General features: G+C 34.1%; 1 protein-coding gene across 4 annotated transcripts in view; it reads right to left on the bottom strand.

The window, feature by feature from the left end:
* The window catches only part of LOC123676387, a 45,069-nt gene that overhangs the window by 5,639 nt on the left and 18,250 nt on the right, over positions 1-21,180 (bottom strand). For all 4 annotated transcript variants that reach the window (XM_045612264.1, XM_045612263.1, XM_045612265.1 and 1 more), the window contains 13 exons: positions 20,660-20,994; positions 20,441-20,598; positions 19,351-19,652; positions 18,590-19,289; positions 7,237-7,654; positions 6,857-7,130; positions 6,583-6,778; positions 6,206-6,520; positions 4,677-5,281; positions 4,395-4,621; positions 4,057-4,287; positions 3,407-3,796; positions 340-606 (listed from right to left, as the gene is read on the bottom strand). In XM_045612264.1, the coding sequence (XP_045468220.1) occupies positions 340-606; positions 3,407-3,796; positions 4,057-4,287; positions 4,395-4,621; positions 4,677-5,281; positions 6,206-6,520; positions 6,583-6,778; positions 6,857-7,130; positions 7,237-7,654; positions 18,590-19,289; positions 19,351-19,652; positions 20,441-20,598; positions 20,660-20,994 (4,418 nt within the window). The remainder of the gene's footprint in view (positions 1-339; positions 607-3,406; positions 3,797-4,056; positions 4,288-4,394; positions 4,622-4,676; positions 5,282-6,205; positions 6,521-6,582; positions 6,779-6,856; positions 7,131-7,236; positions 7,655-18,589; positions 19,290-19,350; positions 19,653-20,440; positions 20,599-20,659; positions 20,995-21,180) is intronic.

Genomic DNA, 21,180 nt, shown 5'->3' with positions numbered 1-21,180 from the left:
ATAACAAAAAGTTCAAATCACAATGGTTCCGAATATTTTTTTTTTTTGAAAAAAATATGAAGGGCGTAATAGATGCTCAGTATCATAGCAGGTGGATTCTTCCGGCGCGGCCCGTCTAGTGGATAATTACCTTTATTTCGTAATAATAATAACACAGAACTGACATAGAACTACTCCTCAGTATTTTGTTATTATTTCCCATGTGCATGATGTGTTTTTGTTATAATTCTTGAGGGGTTCAATTTTTACCGAATAAAACTGTTCATCTATTGAATAAAAGAATGACTGGTGGATGAATGAAACTAAGGAAACATTTAAAACAATTTCAGAAAAACTCACTTGTATATCTTCACTTTGGGTGTAGTTGAGATTGAAGATTGTTGTAATGCCACCTTTCTATCATAAACATCATAGTAAAACATATCAGGAAGATCGTGACTCTTGAAATGTTGCTTGAAAGATTTAAGGGTCTCAAACTTGGCTGAACAAAAACCACAGGAGAATCTATAAACGTCAATTTTTTGACCAGGGTGATCATTAGAAATGTGAACTTCCAGATAGCTTTTGATGCCAGTTGTAGAACAGTAACGACACCTGTAGGTAATCCTGAAACAAAAAAGTATCATAAGTACAATTAGTTCGTTTGATTTTTGAATTGTACAATAATGATATCAACTTTGTAACATTTTCTCATATCAGAGATCCCAAAAACCATGAAATTAGTTGCTCTTTTGTTTTTGTATCTAGAATACAAAGCTATTTTCTGTCTAAAAAGCTTGAATACAACGACATATTAAGAAATGCTGAATTAATAAATTGAAGAATGGCCTAGCATATAATACAGGATGTCTCATAAATGTGCCAAAATTTCTAGGACGTATACATAGTATATCGAAATATAAGTGAAATTTGTTCTAAAAAATGACTTACAAAAATACTTCAAATTAAACAATGTGGTTTATTATTTTCGGCAATACATAAAATATGTTACCTATATATCGATTAATATTTGCCAAAGTATCGTAAGTGGCAGAATATATTTTTCGGCAACCGTCCGGGAAGTGCTCACTTCCTGGACGCTTTTGCTATGAGAAAGTACCATTTCTTTTCAAAATATTCCGAACAGTTCTATCACTCATATCGACTTGTTCGGCAATTCGATTACTTGAACAAGGTTCACTGGTTTCAACAGCAGCACACACATCTACCTCTATATTCAGACGATTTTCATTTATGGTTTCGGTAGGTCTATCAATTCTGCAATAACTACTTTATTGTTAACATCCACATGTCTCGAATTTTTTAATTATTTTCGAAATCGCGGATCTTGAAGGTATCGTCCTACCTTCAAAGGCAACAATGAATTAATTTATTGTCTCATGAATTGATTGACCACCAAAATACCATTTTATTATTTGAATTTTCTCTTGTAAACTGAACATAATTAATTTTCAAACCGATATGGTTTAACGCAAATCACTTTTGGATTGCTACTGATTCCATCGCGCACGCAGGTCGAGACCGAGAGACTTCAGACCCGACTAACAGGTTTCCGAGTGAATTTTCCAAATCTGTATATCTTCCGCCGTTTTTTTTTTCGGAATTCGAAGCTTTATTTTAAAAAACTGGCTATATATATATGATTTAAAGTATTATCCATCGCTGGCCACTACTTTGTCCTGTCCATCGGACATCGTACGAATCCCGCGTTGAAGCGATCCCCGAATAGATCCAATTTTTTACTTCTTCCTAAAACCAGAAGTGCCGGTCAGCCAGGCCGTGTATCATTGATCGAAGCAAGTGATAGTCCGAGGAAGCAACGTCTGGAGAATACGGCGGGTGTGGTAGGACTTCCCATTTCAACGTTTCCAAGTATGTCTTGACCACTTTCGCAACATGGGGTCGAGCATTGTCATGCTGTAATAGTATATTGTGCAACAAGTGGAGAAAGTCCAACTTTTCTCGCGAATGTGGAACGCAAACACACGAGCGAGAAAAGGACTTTCTCCACATGTTGCACACTATACTTTTCCTACAACTGCACAAATTTCAATAATTCGAGTAATGGACTTGATTCAAATCAAAATGACCTTCGTTGACAGTATGTGATAATTTATTGTGTTTCCATAGAAACGACTCAAAAGCGCAATTTCATTGGTCTACCAAGCAAGGTGTGGGCAAAGTGCCGTGGGGAATAATATTTCCCACAGTATGAGCAATACATAGTTTTGAAATTGAGTAAGCTATGAAGAATACGCTACTTTCCATAGCAGTTGTAGGAAAAATCACTTTATCATGTCACTTGAGGTATAGCGGCCGTTTGTCTTTCAATGCTCGGCTCAAACGCATTAACTGCATTCGTTAAGGATCGCCTGTGATTGTTTAATTCGGTTTTAAGAACTCATAATACACTACGTCGCGCTGGTCCCACCAAATACTGAGAATGACCTTGGAACCCTGAATATCCGGTTGGGGCGTCGACGTGGAAGCATGGTCAGGGTATTCCCATGATTTCCTGCGCTTGGAATTATCGTAATTAACCCATTTTTCGTTTCCAGTCACCATGCAATGCAGACATCCCTTCCGTCTTTGCCTTGCAAGCAGCTGTTCACAAGCAATCAAAGGCAGTTCAACATATCTCGGTTTCAATTCGTACGGCACCCAATTTTCTTGTTTATGAATCATTACCATGACTTTCAGGCATTTTGAAAAGGCTTTTTGCGTCACTCTCAATGATCCTGCCAATTCTTGTTGTATTTGACACGAGTCTTTATCAAGTAATGCCTCTAATTCTGCATCTTCACAAACTTTCTCTCTTTCACCTCCATGCTGATCTTCGACGTCAAAATCACCGTTCTTGAAGCGTTGAAATCATTCTTGGCACTTTCTTTCACTAATTGCGGCCTCACCATAGGTATTTGAGAGCATTCGATGAGCCTCAGCCGCAGATTTTTTCATATTAAAGCAGAAAATTAAAACTGCTCGGAAATGACGGGAGTTTGGCTGGTAAGCTGATATGTTTAATCGAGAATAACTTTATAATGCAGATACAAATCGACTAATATTTCGATGGCGTTATATTTACAAATACTTAAGCCTATTGTATGACATCTATGATCTATTTCGACCACCACTTACCGCTACAGCCATCTATTGCGAAATGGCGGAAGCAAAAATGTACACCTTATATTAAAAATAGCGGCAATTTCCAATCACAAATTGAACAGCTTCTTTGTTTGGTATTTTATCCATTCAAAAATTCAAAAAGGGAATTTGCTAACAAACTGATTTACAAATAATTCTCAAACTTCATGTGGAATTGCAACCTAACAATTCATTCCCTCTTTCAAATGCTCATTTTTTGGTACTTTCTCAACCATCCTAATTAATATTCTAAAGAACAAACCTGAGAACTCCAGAATTGATTGGCAGATTTGTCTTCTTGATAGTGTACCCAACCAACCCGTTGTGATTTTCTTTGGAGTGATATTCCATCTCTGGCACCGAATTGAACTCAATCCCGCAATCGTTGCAGACATACTTATCTTTCACCATTGGAATTGTCTTAGTCATTTTAATCTTCTTCGGTTGTGTAACACCCTCCAAAGATGCCACGCTAAGTCTCTTCTTGCCGGACGTACTTGTTTGCTGTGCAGGTTCTGAAGGCTTAGGTGGCTGTGATTTTGGCGTGAAAGCTATATGGGGATGATTGTATTTCATGTGTCGGTCCAATGCTTGAGAACCAGAGACTGCGAAGCCGCATTCTTTGCACTTAATAGTTCTTCTGGGAAGGACCCTGAGGGAAAAATACTTTTTTATTATAATACCAACTAAATTAAAATTTCAGGTTATGCTATGAATTTTGAAATTAACACAAATTGAATTAGAGACAAAATAATATATCTTTATCATATTCCAATTGATAAATAAAGATTTCCATCTATGAATAAGTTATAAATAGTTTTGAATGGCATATTAACAAAACTAATAACAAAGAAGTAACTGGGAAAACCTTTGAAAAGTGAAGTACTAAGTTAAATAAAAACAGATACTTACTCCATCCTTCCAAGAAAATCTTCGATATGAGTTGGAACTTCATCGCAAGCTAAACCCAAGCTTACCATAATCTTTCTTTGTTCTATCAGTAAGGATGTTAGCCATTTATTGATTGCTTCATCTACTGGCAAGTGAGTAAGACTTTTGACAGAACAGTCATGATAATCAATGCAGTGCATCTGTATATTTTCTAGAGTGATAAATTTCTCTTGGCATATTTTACATGAAAATCTGTAAAACAAATTACAAAACATAATCAAAAAACATAATATTATAAGACTTAGGACAGTTATACACTAATTTTAACTTCATAATATATTTTATTATAAATAGAATACCTATAGTATCTCAGTTCCCCAGCAACATGTTGAATGAAATCTCTCATTTTTGTTGTCTTGTATTTTTCGCATTTTGGACACTTAAAATGTTTATTCAAGGGCATTCCAAAATCGCCAAACCTACAGATCAATTCAATGTCATTTAAATCTTGATTATCTACAGGATCCACTTTTTTGTTGTCAGTTTTTGAAGGTCCATCAACTTCATCATCTTCTATAACAATTACCTAAGGAAAAAACACTTAGTACAGGTTTCATATCATTGTAATCCATAACACTTACATCTCCAAAAGCTTTATTCCCTATTTTTGGTTCTATTGTCTCTTTCTTTGGCTGAATCCCTTCGTCTTCTAACTTAAAAGGCTCATTTACTGTACTCATGCTGCGTTTCCTTTTTTTAGTAGTTGAGGTCCCAGATAGCTCTTTTGATGGATCTGTTTTAACTGGAGCTGCTTTCTTTTTCATGGCTGTATCATCTTCAAAAAGTATGCCCCTAATATGTCTTACTCTTGGTTTATCCCTCAACCACAAGGGTGTTGTATCGAACTGATCATTTTCAGGGACTTGCTCACTGTTCTCATCATCCTTATGGTACACCGATATGATATCAATTGCACCTTCTGGATGATTAGTTTTGAAATGTTCCTTGAACTCTGATACGCCATTAGTTTTGAAAGTACATAAAGCACATTTGTATCTACAGTCGATATTATGTTTGTTTTTGACGTGATTCATCACCTCTTCCTCCATTTGACATTTATACTTGCACATGCAACATTTCCATGGCTTCTGTAATTTTTGATTAAAAGCCACTGGTATGAAGGGTTGTTGTTGATTATCATCGTATGGTTCAGCATCCATTGCTCTTATTGTCACAACAGTACTCTCTGCATTAATTCAAATTGATTTTTTTTAATTTTGGTTTGATATATTGATAATTATTATTATGATTAATTTATATTTGATATAGTTATGGATCTAAGGTATTGAAGAAAAACTAGTTTCTCTGCTGCCGTTTTGATCTTTATCAATTTCATATTCAGGGTTCTACAATGATTAATAGAAGTGTTTTGTACCCACTACAATACAGTTAGCATTTTTAGATTGACTTGTTGAAGAATTAGCTCTTCAGTGTTAAAATCGAATGAATATATAATATTCACACCTCCGGTACACAATTAAAAAATCATAAATTTGTACAGCAACAAATGTATCAAGATAAAAAGTGAATCAAAATATGTAACTAAAACTGTGTTTTTCAAATTACGATATCATTTTAAAGGTCGCTTTCCATTTGCTTAGGGCAATAAATGGCACTTTCTACTATAAATAACATGAGAGAGCAATTCGATTCAGAGTCCTGGCTCACCCGGAAACATCAATGCAAAAAATAGAAATATGGTGTTCATCATTACTGTCAATAATGAAAGGGAATATGAACAATCATCTTGATATCCCTTTAATGAAGTTGTATTCAAACCTTCTATATTTTGTCTCTTACTCACACTATCATTACTCAAAGGAAGAATATTTTGCTTGATACTCGCTTAGATGAAAGGAGTTGCCTTCTTTGTACAGTTGTGGCACAATTCTTCTTCAGTACCTTTCATTCATAAACTACATTGATATTTATTTTGGATCACCAAACAAACAAACATTATACTTTTATTATTAACCTACTACAATTACTAAGACCCTCTAACTAACCTAATAACCCAACTGATGTTGACTGTGAAATTGTTAATGTATGATCAATTGAAAAACTACCACGTCATACAAAGGTAGTTATAGAAGATTATTTTTGAGCTTACCTTTATTCTTATGATCGTCTCCAATATGTCTCTCAATTTTGTGTTTCAAGTTATGCATGTAATCGCAGTAACTGCACTTGTACAGATGCAGATCATGCAACTTTAGGTGTTTTATTATGGTGTCGACATCAACTGCATCAGAAAGATCTCTTTTGCAATGAACACAGACAAAATTAAGATCTTCCATGTGAAGTGCTGTCAAGTGATGACGCAAATTGCCTTCTTCTAGACATAAATAATTACAACCAACAGCACAGCACTGATATCGTTTGTTGCTAGGTACAAAAGCTGGATAATTATTGTCTTTAGCTTTATCTAAAAGAAATATTGAAATGAATTATTTGAAGTGAAATACGTTTTTGTTATTGTAATCTTACCTTTACTGCTCTCTCCTTTTTGCTGTCCCCCCATTCTTCCTCCTGTATGAGAACTGCTTGCAAGATTGCACATTTTGTCAAACATTTTTTCATTTTTTTCCAGGCAAGGAACAGGATTCACTGGGGCGGTGTCTGGTACGGTGAAGTCTTTATCATTTTGGTGAAGAAGAAGATGTCTTACGATGTTTGATCGGACCTATAATAATAACTTGTGTAAACATGAGGCGTCGAATAAAAAAAAATGAATATTTGAAGTTCAACTCAATCAACTAACCTTATTTTTGAATTTTTTACAATGTCCGCAAGTGATATCATAACCCAATATAGATTTCTGAGGTATCTGATCTGCTTCAAAAGAATAATAAACTGTCTTAACCTCTGTTGCTTTATGTGCATCGATTTCACTGTTTGTTTCTTTGATTGTTGATTTGATGCACCCAATCACAGGAGGCTTAGCTATGAAACTGTCGTTATTCAAATTCGCCTTAGTCTGGATCAAAGGTTGCATTTGTACATTGATAACATTATGCTGTGTCTTCATATGATATCTAAAAAAAATTAAGTTATAAGAATATACTATTACTAACATGGAAATAAATATCTAATACAGAGTATCATAAAGCTGTAGTATGGAATAAAATATATATAACTCACTTGACTTGGTTCGCATGCGGGAACTTCTTGTTGCAGAGGGAACAGGTGAACCTAGGAGGGCCATGGTAAGTCAAATGGTCCAATAGATTGGTGTAGTGCTTCAGATATTTGCCACAATGGAAGCACTTATAAGGTTTTTGGGGAGAATTCTCAAATTTGCACTGAGTGGAATTGATCAGATGTTCCTTGAACTGCCAACTGCCAGGGAAGAACATATCACACTTGGCGCATCGGAAGAGCTGGTAGCCGACAAGTCCGGACTTCTGCACCAACATCTCATGCTGATCTATGTCTTTCGAGTCACTATCGTAATCTTGCATCGGGGTCGCATTTGGTTGGGGGGTCTTCGACACTTGACCGGATGAGGAATGTTCGGTGTCCAAGCTGAGAGGGTCTACCGCCTCATCCCGCTCGTTATCTACCGAGAAAAATAATAATTAAGGGGTATCCAAAAACTATAATATAACTGGAAAATGAACACTTGATGAATATTCTGACACTGTAGAGGAAAATAATTCCAAAAAGAACTATGAATGTATCCTTGCTTTCAGACCATTGGCATACATATTTGAATTCAGGGAACAACGATTTCAAAAAAATTTGGTTTTGTGAAAGTATAATTTTTGGATGAGGTTAGAGACGGGTACTTTTATCCAGTCCATAATGATTATTTTATGATTCAAAAAGCATCAAAACTTTGTATTGCTATGTCTTGGTTAATTACAAAAAGTTATTATATGTCCAAAATCCTCGAATTCGGTTTTATGATGCTAAGAGAATATTTTATGCTTTTACGCACACACCAAAAGGAACTGAAAAGTTTTACAATGGAACGTTATTTTCAACACATATCTTTGAATTGAGAAATTTTGTTTCGTTATAAAGTTCTGTTGAAAGATAAAATAGGGGTTTAAAAGATCACAACAAATGAATTTATTAAAAAACCCTTCTATTAGTAGAACATTCCCGCGAAATGCCATTCCTTCAACTCTTCGGTAATTTTGAAAAAAAAAATTAAAAACATATTTTCTTATTTGTGGGAGCGGTTTACTTTCCAAGGAAAGGCCTAAGAGCTTTTATTTACATGAAAGACACCCTTTAATTTTCGACAAGGATTCAGCCATTTACAACTTTCGCAATTATTTGGTAACACTCTGAATTGGAATATTTCTGATTCATTCATTTAGTACCCTATTAAGAAGTAGAAAGTAGAAAATATTAGCTTGTGTAAAAATGTCCAGCTGAACAACTGAAGGAAAAATGGATATGGCACCGAATTTGCAAGAATCTGAATGTGAGTGACTGAACTTGATGAAAATAAAATTTGTATTTGGAATTTGGATATTATGTATATGACATAAAAATTGTGGAGGAACACCTTGAAAAAAAATCAAAATTTTGGATTTAAGCCCGTACGAAGAGATTATTGTCTCAAATTTTTTAAATTAAAAAAAAGCGACACCGTCAACTAAATAAAAGGAAATCCGTAAATGAATTTTTTAGCAGGAGAAATTGTTCTAATCAATAACATAGATCTGTAGAAATAATAAAAAAAGAGGAAAACTTACAGGAATTTGAAGGACGATGATAAATATATTAAAATTTCAAAATATTCCAGCCGAAATTACTTGATCTGCTCATACAATAACCGAAAATCTGTTGCCCCAGAAATCAGAGGACAGTGAATAAGTTCGAAAAAATCAGTCCATTCTCCGAAAGATATTCTGTAGTTCAGTAGATTATCAAAGGAGAAAAACTTTATGATTATTTTATCCCGTTTGAAAGCTACATAGAGTAATTTTTGAAAAACTCATTTTATCGTTGAAATTTATACACATACACAAAATTTCAGTGAAATCTCATGAACAGATTCTGGGATATTAAAAAAAAAATAATAATCTACGACGTTGAGCAGTGAAACTTCGTCTTCCGAAAAACTGTCACTTTCATACATAATTTTAGATTCATACTAATAATCGTGTCTCATTATTTTCACGTAGGTGTGCATGCTATACAATCTGCCCGCTGCCGCAACTAACGCATCGCACCCGCAGTCCCGCGTCGGTCAGTTCATAACTTAAAACCTTCAGTTTTAAATATATCTATTTGATATACAGGGTGTCCCGAGAGTAACTATACATACTCTCATTAGAGGTAGAATAACTCTAGGTGAGTACGGATTGACTATAAAAAATGTATTTCTCCTTTTTTCAGAAAGTTACAGAGTGAGCTTTCATATTCATGGAGACTATCATCAGAACAAACACTCTGAGGAACCAAATTTATCGTCGGAATTTATTGAAATTTTTGATACATGCTATGCTGAGATCGAGTCAAAGAGATATTAATTATTTCAATATTCCAAAACCGGACTCATTATTCTTCATTTAAAGTGTTCAGGTTGAAAATGTCACTTGGTATATCGAATTTGAATTAATGGTTTCGGTTTCCAAAAATAACGTGAATTCAGATTCAATACGCGGTATTACTTAAATTTGTCACATATAAAATTTCATTTTCAATTCTTGAAATTGTACATTGTTCTAAAAATCTAATTTATTTACATAAACAGTACTGAAATATCTCGTGATTGAATATGAAACGTTAAATTCTTCCTAAAAAGTCAGGAGCTTCAATAAACTCATTTAATACTGAAACAACAACGCTAAACTAGCAGAAATTAGAAGAAATAGAAGATTACAATAAGTGTTATAATTTTTTGGATATTCAGGAACAATAAAAATGAACATCTTGAATTTGATATATCGATGGCATAGCGCACATCTGTGTGCATAATTAGATATAATTCATATTTTCGTAATTTGTTTTTTATATTCATATTTTGGAGGTAATGTAAGTAATATCTAGAAACTATATTATATCACTTTTGGAGTTCTGAAGTCATAAGTTTAATTGATTGATGATGACAAACCTTAAAAGTCGTTTTTCTCAGAACAAGTTTTTTGCACTTAGCACATAGGCGCTACACCATCGATATATAGAAAACCCATTTTCTCTGATGTTCTGATCCATAACAGCAGTTCACACCCTAGTACATAAACTTATCTCAATTCCATTATGAGGAACTTTGAAAAAGAAGTTCAAAGCCTTAAAGTGTTAGCCAAGAACAACGATTACTCTCCTGGCATAAAAAAAATTAATGATTAAAAAACAACAAGTCTAACCACTTCAATTTAAAAATCGAATGAAAAAAATTGTAATCATCAATTATATTATATTCCATCCAGGCTCATTTTCTGTATCATAGTATCATCACGATGTTGCTATCATGATAGTAACTATCGCAGGAACTATCACCATATAAACAACTTGATAGTTGCTATCACCTTGAAAATGAGCCCTTAGTGATAAACTTTGTAAAAGAATCAGACAAAATAATATTGATATTATATGAACGAATAAAAAAAATTTAAGATATTGAGAGATTTATAATATTTTTTAGTGCTAAGGATCGACTATTTCACATAGTTAAGTGGTGTTAATGAGCTGTTTTGTGATGAATGTTCTGCATTTTTCATAGGCCAGGCCGGTCGATCTCTCGGATTTAGAAATGAAGTACATAAAATACCTTATTTTCAAAATGAATCTGGTTTTTCTAATCACTGCATCACTTCCAATCAGACAAAATAATATTGATATTATATGAACGAATAAAAAAAAATTAAGATATTGAGAGATTTATAATATTTTTTAGTTCTAAGGATCGACTATTTCACATAGTTAAGTGGTGTTAATGAGCTGTTTTGTGATGAATGTTCTGCATTTTTCATAGGCCGGTCGATCTCTCGGATTTAGAAATGAAGTACATAAAATACCTTATTTTCAAAATGAATCTGGTTTTTTCTAATCACTGCATCACTTCCAATCATTTTATAGATTTAATAAAACAAAATTTTACAGAGGTGATAAAGAAATCTCTTGGAGTTTTTGAAAATATTTTCAGCTCAAAATAAAACTCCCAATTGTAAATGATCAAATAAATGTCTCCGGTTTCAACATCTGTTACGTAGAATTTATATGTACTTGTACTTGTGTGTATAAATTATATATAATCGGTTTCGAGAATGGGATGAAACTCGAAACATGCATGCCAACAGTGAATTATTTATTAAAATGGCGAAGAAAAGTACAGCCAAGTGTTTTATTTCGTTTACCAATATTGAAATTATGTTTCACCAATTGATAAGCGAAGAATCAATTTCGACCAACACTTTAAATGAGGCATAATGAGCCCGGTCCTGGAATATTGAGATAATTAATATATCTCTGACTCTCTGACATGCATAGCATGTGTCAATAAGATCCCAAGTTTCAATGAATTCCGTCGATGAGTTTGTTTCTGATGATAGTCTCAGTATTTCCATGAATATGAAAACTGACCATGTAGCTCGCTGAGGAAAGGCAGAAATAATTTTTTTATAGTCAATCCGTACTCACCTAGTCTTACTCTACCTCCGATAAGGGTTGGTACAGTTACTCCCGGGACACCTGTATAAGTATGTAAATATATGCCCAGATATTATATCAAATAACCTTTATCAAGAAGACTGCTTTGACGTCTATAATTTAAAAAGATTTTTTACGTCAGAATTTCAGAAGTAGAGAATACAGAGAACCTATCGTATTTTCAGTAATTAAAATAAATAAGACTACACACACCATTCAACAAATTACCAAAAGACAAACTGTAAAGAAAAAACTGAATAGATACTGAAAAAGGTGAATAAAAATAATGTATCAAAATATTCAGTGTATAAGAAATAAAATATTATTTTGTATTTTTTTTTTAATAAAATATTAACCGTAAAAACCTTCTTGGGTACAACTGAAATTCCGGATGTAATATGTATTACTGAACATTGTAGAACTAAAAAAAAATGCTGCTTTTGAAAATTCGAGGTTTCAAATTAATATCAAGTCGAAATATATACATGATGAAACGTGCATCTTAATAAAGGAGAATATGAATAATTCCATATATAGGTACCACATATCGCATATTAAAGAAAGAAGTAAAGAGAAGAAAATTGTATTATATCTTGTAAGTAAGGATAGTAAATCAATGATTATTTCTATGTACAGAAATTGTTTGGACAATCTACAGGTATTTCATGTATAAATGCAATCAATAATAAATAACTTAAGTTTACCCGATTTAAATATGCGGACCTAATAAAACACTCATGAAGCGGACAAGAAGCAATAACCCGTGTAGTACGTTTAATATAAGACACAACATTTCAGCCGATCGCGTCCGTCAGTCCGGAAAATGTATGTAGGTATAATTTTGTTTGAGCAGTTGACGGAGTCAAATTGTAAAGGGGAGAATTATCAGAGGGGTGTAGAGTTGAATGCACCCTTTGATATCTAAACTGTATAGATAGATACGTTTGAACAGGAACTTCATTGTAAATACCGACTTGAAATAAATTGAACAGTAAAAAAGAGAAATATATTCATGAAAATTGAAGACTATTTAAGAACTAAGATAAATTTATTTTGAGTTGAATATCTGGGTTATTGATCAAAGGATCATTGTAGACTGTGGTTCATCATTACCTCTTAAACAAGGAATAATAGATACGAAATGATAGAGCTCAAAAATTATAAAAAATTTTAACGTTGTGGAATTCAAAACACGAGATTACTCATAATTCTAGTATAATTTGGAGTATCTAGGTCTTTGCTCCAGAGTAAATAGTTAAAGTTGGTCACGAATGCGTCATCAGCGAGTAGAACCTTCTCAAACGATAAAGTTCTACTCACTGATCACCTATTCATGGTCAAATTCAATTTTTCTGACTCGAGTACGTTATGCACATAGTGACGAAATAATAAAGTGATTGGTTCGGGGAACGATCGTTCAATAAGAAAAGCTCTAACGTGTTAAGGACTTGTAGGAGCTTGTTCCATTTTCCCCGAAATTTCGCATATAAATTTTTTATTTAATAACCTAATTGATTCTGGACACTGATCAGATATCAAAACTTCCTGGTCTGTGGCATGCTATGAAAACTTTGAATGACGTTACACTTTCAACAAAATGTCAATTTTGACTTTTTTGGAATATTTTGCTTGAGGATGCAAAAAGTATAAAAAATAATGAGGTTTAACTTTTCGAGAGACTTTTCCCCTTTCGATATACATATAATTTGTTATATATCGCATGGAAGCGAAAATTTGTTGAAATCTGAATATATGCTGTGGAGTGCTGAATATAAAATGATTGCAGAGAATTCAATTTTCAACAAATATTGTTCAAAAAATTTATTAGTACATATCAATAAAGAATTGTATTCTAACATTCATTTATTTTTTTTAATAATTCGTACCATACCTGTGATAACAGTTACAGCAACGAAAAAGCGGAGTTTTTCGACTCTGGGACGTTTAAAAATGTATCTAAGAAAACATACGTCGGAAAATAGACTTAGCATTGTTAAACATCTCAAATGAAATTTATATTCATCCTGAAAGAATAATTGAAACACTGGCTGAAGAAAACCGTCGTCTGGATAAATAGATTGTAGATGCCATACAATAAGTGTAGGTAGTTGAAAACATAACGCCACCGAAATATTAGTCGATTTGTATCTGCATCATAAAGTTATTCTCGATTAAACATATCAGCTTACGAGCCAAACTCCCGTCAGTTGCGGGAAGTTTCAATTTTCTTCTTTAATATGAAAAAATCTACGGCTGAGGCTCATCGAATGCTCTCTTATACCTATGGAGTGGCCGCAATTAGTGAAAGAATGTGCCGAGAGTGGTTTCAACGCTCAAGAACGGTGATTTTTACGTCGAAGACCAGCACAGCGGTGGAAGAGAGAAGGTTTTCGAAGATGCAGAATTAGAGGCATTACAAGTAATGCCTCTAATTCGAGTCTTTGTCAAGACAAAGACTCGTGTCAAACTCAACAAGAATTGGCAGGATCATTGAGAGTGACGTAACAAGCCATTTCAAAATGCCTGATAGTCATGGGAATGATTCAGAAACAAGACAATTGGGTGCCGTACGAATTGAAACCGAGAGATATTGAACGGCGTTTGTTTGCTTGTGAACAGCTGCTTGCAAGGCAAAGACGGTAGGGATTTCTGCAGCGCATTGTGACTGGAGTTCATCACGATAATCCCAAGCGCAGAAAATCATGGGGATGTCCCGGCCATGCTTCCACGTCGATGACCCAACCGAATATTCACGGTTCCAAGATCATGCTCAGTATTTGGTGGGACCAGCTCGGCGTAGTGTATTATAAGTTGTTAAAGCCGAATGAAACAATCCTCATCGAACGCAATTAATGCGTTTCAGACGAGCATTGAAAAACAAACGGCCGCGATACAACGAGTGACATGATAAAGTGATTTTACGGCATGACATACTTGAAAACGTTTAGATGAGAAGTCCTACACCACCCGCCGTATTCTCCAGACGTTGTCATATCTTATGTCGGAGTTGCATTTAGAATCATTACCAACACCGCACTACTTGAATAATAGTTAATTTTGTGAATTTTTTCTTTTAAGATATATCATCAACACATATTCAAAAAAAGCGAAAGGTACTTATAGCTGATTCTCAATTTGGCTTGAGACAGGGTATGAGCACAAGAGGAGTGATAACTGCCGTTAACATGTTGGTTCAGAACTGTAACGATGTGCGGAGGGACGTACGCCTATGCTTCCTGGAGTACGAAAAAGCCTTTGACCGAGTAAATCACCACAAACTCATGCAAATTCTCAAGAATCTAGACATAGACCAGATTATTAGATGCGTCGAAAATCTATATTGCCATCAGTCTGCTAAGGTAATGTTGGACAACAATGTCTCCAACAGCATGTCCCTTAGAAGAGGGGTCTCTACTCCGAGGCAGTATTTCAACATGCACTTGATGGTGCTGATATTGGAATTTTGATTGCTTATAATCATAATAATTGCTGATGATCATGAACGTGAATAAGATCAAATTCGGGGCAATCACAAGAAACCTTGGTGCTTTCGAAGGTGTTGGGTGGACCTTGAAAACGAATGCAATAAACAAACTTGAAGCGTTCGAGATGTGGACGTACCGCAGAATATTGAAAATTCCATGAACTGCTAGAATGACAATTAACGGAGTACTCAGACGAGTAGGCAAGGAACGTGAATTACTTACCACAGTCAAAAAAAGAAAAACTGCTTATTTGGACAATTGAGACATGAAAAGTAGGCATTGACAGGAAAAGGAAGTCCTACCTCAGGAATATTCGACAGTCGATTGGACTTAAAACAATACAGACCTCAATTCACACCACGAGAAATAGAGATGAGATGGAAAGGGTGATCGCAAACAACCATTAGTGGATAAGCAGTGCAAGAAGAAGAAATTTGTGGAATTCCAGACATTTTGAATTGATGGAAAGAATTTTTTTTTATTCACAAGCTGAAAAGAACCTGTGAACAGAAGGATTTAACATTTCAAGTAAAAATAACATATTTCAAACTTTATTTCGGATGACCTCTTATAACGACAGTTCATGCTCAAAAGTATTCTCCTAATGGTGATTTACTCACTGTCATCCCAAATTTCAACAATAAGATTTCTCATTCATATAGTAATAATCCATACTTCGGGGAGATAATGTTTTGTTCAGGGTGTTCCAAATTCGATGCTCACTGAAAGCATCTCGAGAACTATAAACCACCCAACCAGGCTCCTATTTTATAAATAAGCCCAAAATAACCAGTGGAGGGCTCTTAATTCATTACAGGAAAAATTTCAAACCAATTGAAGTTCCAACCCATACTGTAAATTGTGAATCACAGAATGTTCAAATTGAAAATATAACCATCATAAATTTTTATGAAGGTCATCAAACTCCCATGGATACCTCAGAAATTAGCTACCTCATGAGCCCAGCTAGGTAGCAAAGTCATAATAGAAGGCGATTTCAACAGTAGAAACCCTTCTTGGAATAATTATACTAACTCTTACCGTAATGTCGCCATCATTAAGGATTGCTTAGATAAAACAAATTTTATTTTGAAATTTACGAAAAACTTTTTCACTTATTATCCGGTCCATCACTGTTCACCCTCTACAATTGACTTGCTATTAAGAACCTTTATATTTCTCAACCTTTTACTATTCAGGCATTAGATTCAGACCATTTCCCAGTATTAGCGACAATTCTCAAACTTAATTCGAAAAAATCAATTATTTCACAAATTGGAAACTTTTCAAACAATTACATAATCAAAACCTAAATATAAATTCGAACATAAATTCCGAAAATTACATAACCAAAAACATTTCCAATCTCACGAAAACAATAAAACTTCGTTTACATCAAGCGACAAACAAGGCAACTCGCCCGGATAATAACCATTTAGAATTACCCCATATATACTAGAACTCATTAAAATAAGAAATAAGATGAGGAAAAGATTGCAAAGAAATTACAGTGCAGGTTCATATCAGGAATACAGACATTCAGTTATTAGAGGTATAACAAACTCTTTAAAAAGCGAAAAATGGGAAAATTTTACGAAGAACCTAACAAATTCCAACGAAATGTGAAGAATAATGCGTTCGATGAAAACAAATCAACCTTCAGCTGGAATTTCAAACCTGCATGGAGCACAAGGTCTGATTTTTGGTGACTATTCTGAAGCTGAGCATTCGGTCGAATCTTTTTTCAAAAACCCATAAATTGACAGAGAAACTGAAAAAACAGTTGAAGAAAAATTTTAATCTTTCATTAACAAAAATTATTATCTTCCGCTGGAATTACTTCCCCGACCGAAATTCGTCAGATCTTTCAAAAATAAGAAAAAAGCATTCGACACCGTCTGGCATGATGTCCTCATTTTTAAATTACTCCAAACCCAGTTCGCCTGTTTTTAATAAAAATAATAAAATCACATATTACTGGACGATCATCCCATGTTAGGGTTGAAACAACTACGCAAAACAGTAATATCAAAATAAAATATAAACTTACTCATCATATCGCAGTTCCCGGAAGGCTTACCGAACCAAAGCGAGCCCAGTTCAAATAATAATAATTATAATACTCATCATATCACATTGATATGAATTTATTTTTTGGTTCATCATACCTCTAGAAAAAAAATCTTCACTTCACTCACATCTATATATAATGCAAATAAATCATAAATGTTTTCCATCAGATATGATCACAGATTAGGTCCTAATTTTAATTATAAATTTAATCATGAATGTTTCCCCCCGTAAATGACCCTGTATATATAGTTTAGAGAAAGTAATAATAAAAACACAATATATGCAATACAATATGTGTTTTTTTGGCTCCCGTTTTCTAGGATTCAGAATTCGAAGCGCCTTTCAGTTGAGCAGTCAAGTTCAGTCTTTAATTTACATGCGGCCGAGTGCCAAACTTCCAAGGAGCCTGGTGAAAGGAAAAAATATTCAAGTCCCCGATCTTTTTCTGAAATACTAAGCTATCAGAAAGCAGATCATAGATATCTCGATTCGTTCTTGAGTTACACTGAGTTTATCAAGAATTACTGTTTCAAATATTTCGCTATATCTTGGTTTCTGTTCGAAATATTCGAAAACGTTTATTTCGGTAATTTTTATGGTTTATATGATACTCATAACCTGACAGACACCACCTCGGTAGTACAGTGGACTAAAGAGTTGCGGTGCCGAAGGTACCGGGTTCGAATCCTGGCTAGTTCATGGATGTTGTGCATGTCTGGTGGTCGTTTATGAACTCGATTGAGTAAAAATGAAATGTTCTCTGTGTAGATGGCCGAAGTAGCCTAACACATATAAAGGAAAAAAATAACCCAACAGACCATAAAAATCAATTACCTCATTAGAAATATGTGGGTGTTTTTTAAACGGAATACCCTATATTTTTCAATGCAGTTTTTTAGCCACAGATTGGTCAAGTTAACGGTTTTCCAAATCGATGAAGACCATTCCCGGCTTCAAATTAAAAAATCAGACATCATGACAAAATGATATGACATTTGTTCTGGGAAACGCTCAAAAACCATAATTGAAGATATATCCACATGCATTTCATGAACACACTGCATGAATACTTCATGTATCATGAGTATCTTTGAATTCATTTTATTTTGGGAATCTTTTTATTCTGGGCTTAAATTGCTGCGTTAATTTTTTGGAAGAGTATTTTTTATCAACTTTGATTACCATCAAGTAAAAATCAAAACATTCAAATCTTATCTGTTAACATCTGCCTTAAATATTCTCGATTATTCAGTTAAAAATATTGATCTATACTATAGCATGTGTTACTAAAAAATCAAATCTTTCATCTGTAGAACATGAATACTCACTTAAATCATCATCGATCACCACCATAGGTTCCTCCAAATTCTCCATATCAGCTGAATCACCTGCGATGTTGCCATCTTTCTGAATATTACACAACCTCTCTTCCATGCCCGTCGTAATCACGTTAGGATTAACTTGATTACTGGCATCAGGTGAGTTCAGGGTTATAATATCACTGCTCGAAGAAATAACCTTATTCATAGACGACATATTCTGAATGGCGGTCAAGGGAGCCAGCTTAGGTGGCGCCATAGGCATTATCTTATTTACAATTTGGTACTTCCCATCTGTCTTGGAACTCATAGGAGCTACCAACTGCAACTTTTGGGACACCATGGTTTTGTCTTTGTTTACGACGATAGCTTTGAACAGAGATTGTTGACTATTTGGAGCTGGAGATAAGCAATAAACAACACTACCAGCATTAATTACGTTGGCTTTAGAGGTGGGCTTTAGCAAGGCTATGGAAGGTGCTATACTAAGAGGGGCCACTTTTGGTAAAGGGGAAATGGTTTTTGAGTTAGACATTTGCACGAAATTCTCAAATGCAGTCTGCATGGTCTTTGGAGGGGTGACTGTGGGGGAGGTTACTGGAAGCTGTAGGCTCTCTGCTGTCTTAGGCACAAGACAATTCGAATACGACTTCAACTTGAAAACTAGTTCTTTGAAGTTACACTGAACACTAGATATGGTTGGTGGTTTCTGCAAAAAGTTATATTTTTTAAATCATAGCTCGATACACTCTTGTTCAGAATATCTTTACCTTATTTCTACTGACAGGTGTATTGTACCGGTCTATTATATCTGGTGGTAAGGTAGGATGTTCCAATACCAAATGTATCATCATGACGTTCAGGTCAAAATCTCCGACAGAACAATAGGCGCACTTCAATGGGTACACATCATGAGTAGTTCCCCAGTGGTTGACCAGGTCTTTTGAATTACTGTGTGGGGTCTGGCAGCTGTTCATTCCTTTGCCATAATAACAACGAAAATTGGTATTTTTCAAACAGTTTTCAACATGTTCAATGAAAGGGATTTGATGCAGATATTCTTTATCACAACCTAAAAGAAAAATAATATTGTAAAACAATCCAATTGAAGAAATGTACAAAAAAATTTTACAATCAAATGAATGAATGAATTGTTTTTATATCTATATACAGTCCCATACACCGAAAGGTAACAAATGGGATACAGATTATATATATATATTATATCTATTATATCTATATATATATTCAAGGAACACAGCCAGATTGTTCAACAGTTAGAAAGGTTCGGGTTCATTAGCTACTACCCGAAAATAAATATGATACCCTTAAAAATATAAAAAGCAACTTCAAAGGATGAAATACTTGAAACTCTGTTTACTATAAAAGCATAGAACGTCGTATGTTATTAAATGAATGCAATTCAATGTGCAATATCGTCGGCTAAGAGTGTAAATCTGCTAAGTCCATTTTGAACAATTTCACAGGAGACCAAAAAAACCGTACAGTACAGTGTTATAATAATAATAATAAGAGAGTTTATTCATGAAAATACATTCAATAGAGTTTATTGAATGTATTTTCATGAATAAACTCTCTTATTATTATTATTATAACACTGTACTGTACGGTTTTTTTGGTCTCCTGTGAAATTGTTCAAAATGGACTTAGCAGATTTACACTCTTAGCCGACGATATGCATTTCAATGTGCAATATGCATTCCAAATTCGGGAGTGATAACAAATAAAAAATTGTTTCGAGAAGACCTATCCTTAAAATATAGTTTTATTGAAAATATTTTCTTACATTTTGAAATTTCTATCCTCTCATCTCTATATGATTTGCTAAAACATACTCACATAAATAAGGTGTAATTGGAGAGAGTTTTGTTGCTTCACTCAAGATGGATATAGAACTCTTATCTTCCAAATCTCTTTTCGGTAACAATTGCATCCTAGATTGCATATCTGGATGGGCTAAGACCTGATGTATGTCCATATAGTCCTTTGCTATACACCTAACATAAAAATACAACATTAATTTACCACTTTATATAATAGCTCTAATTAATTCCTCACCTATAAAGACAATAGGAACAAGAGAATCTACACATTCCGTGCAATTTCTCATAATGGTCTCCAGAAGTATCGAAATCTATCAATTTGTCACAATACAGGCAATTTACTTTCTTCTTATTATTGGGATGTGTTCTCAGATGAATATCAAACATTTTTCTCTTGTTTGTTGTAAAGACACACGAATAATCTGGACATTTGTATAGGTCAAAATAGTTGCTCAAAAATTTTTTCATGGCTGTAGGCCATTTCCTAGACAAGGCCTCTTCTTGTTTTGATTTGCATTTCGACATTAGGAGCTTCATCGTTTGCATCTTGGATAGGGATGAAGAATCCGGCTAGATAAAGAAAATAAATTAAAATAATGTTTGCAAGGTTATAGGTAAATCAAGGGTGAAATAAAAGAACAAGCATATTATATAAACAGGAAAAAGATAAAGCCACTACAGATACAGTCTACCACAGAATACCAATTGAAAATAATATCTATACGGTATATGTTTTGTATATTCTGCACATACAAT

The sequence above is a fragment of the Harmonia axyridis genome, chromosome 3 (genome assembly GCF_914767665.1).
Source record: "Harmonia axyridis chromosome 3, icHarAxyr1.1, whole genome shotgun sequence".
In the NCBI taxonomy this organism is placed as follows: Eukaryota; Metazoa; Arthropoda; class Insecta; order Coleoptera; family Coccinellidae; genus Harmonia; species Harmonia axyridis.
Note: the sequence above shows the minus strand (reverse complement) of the source record. Positions and strands in the feature narration are given on the sequence as shown.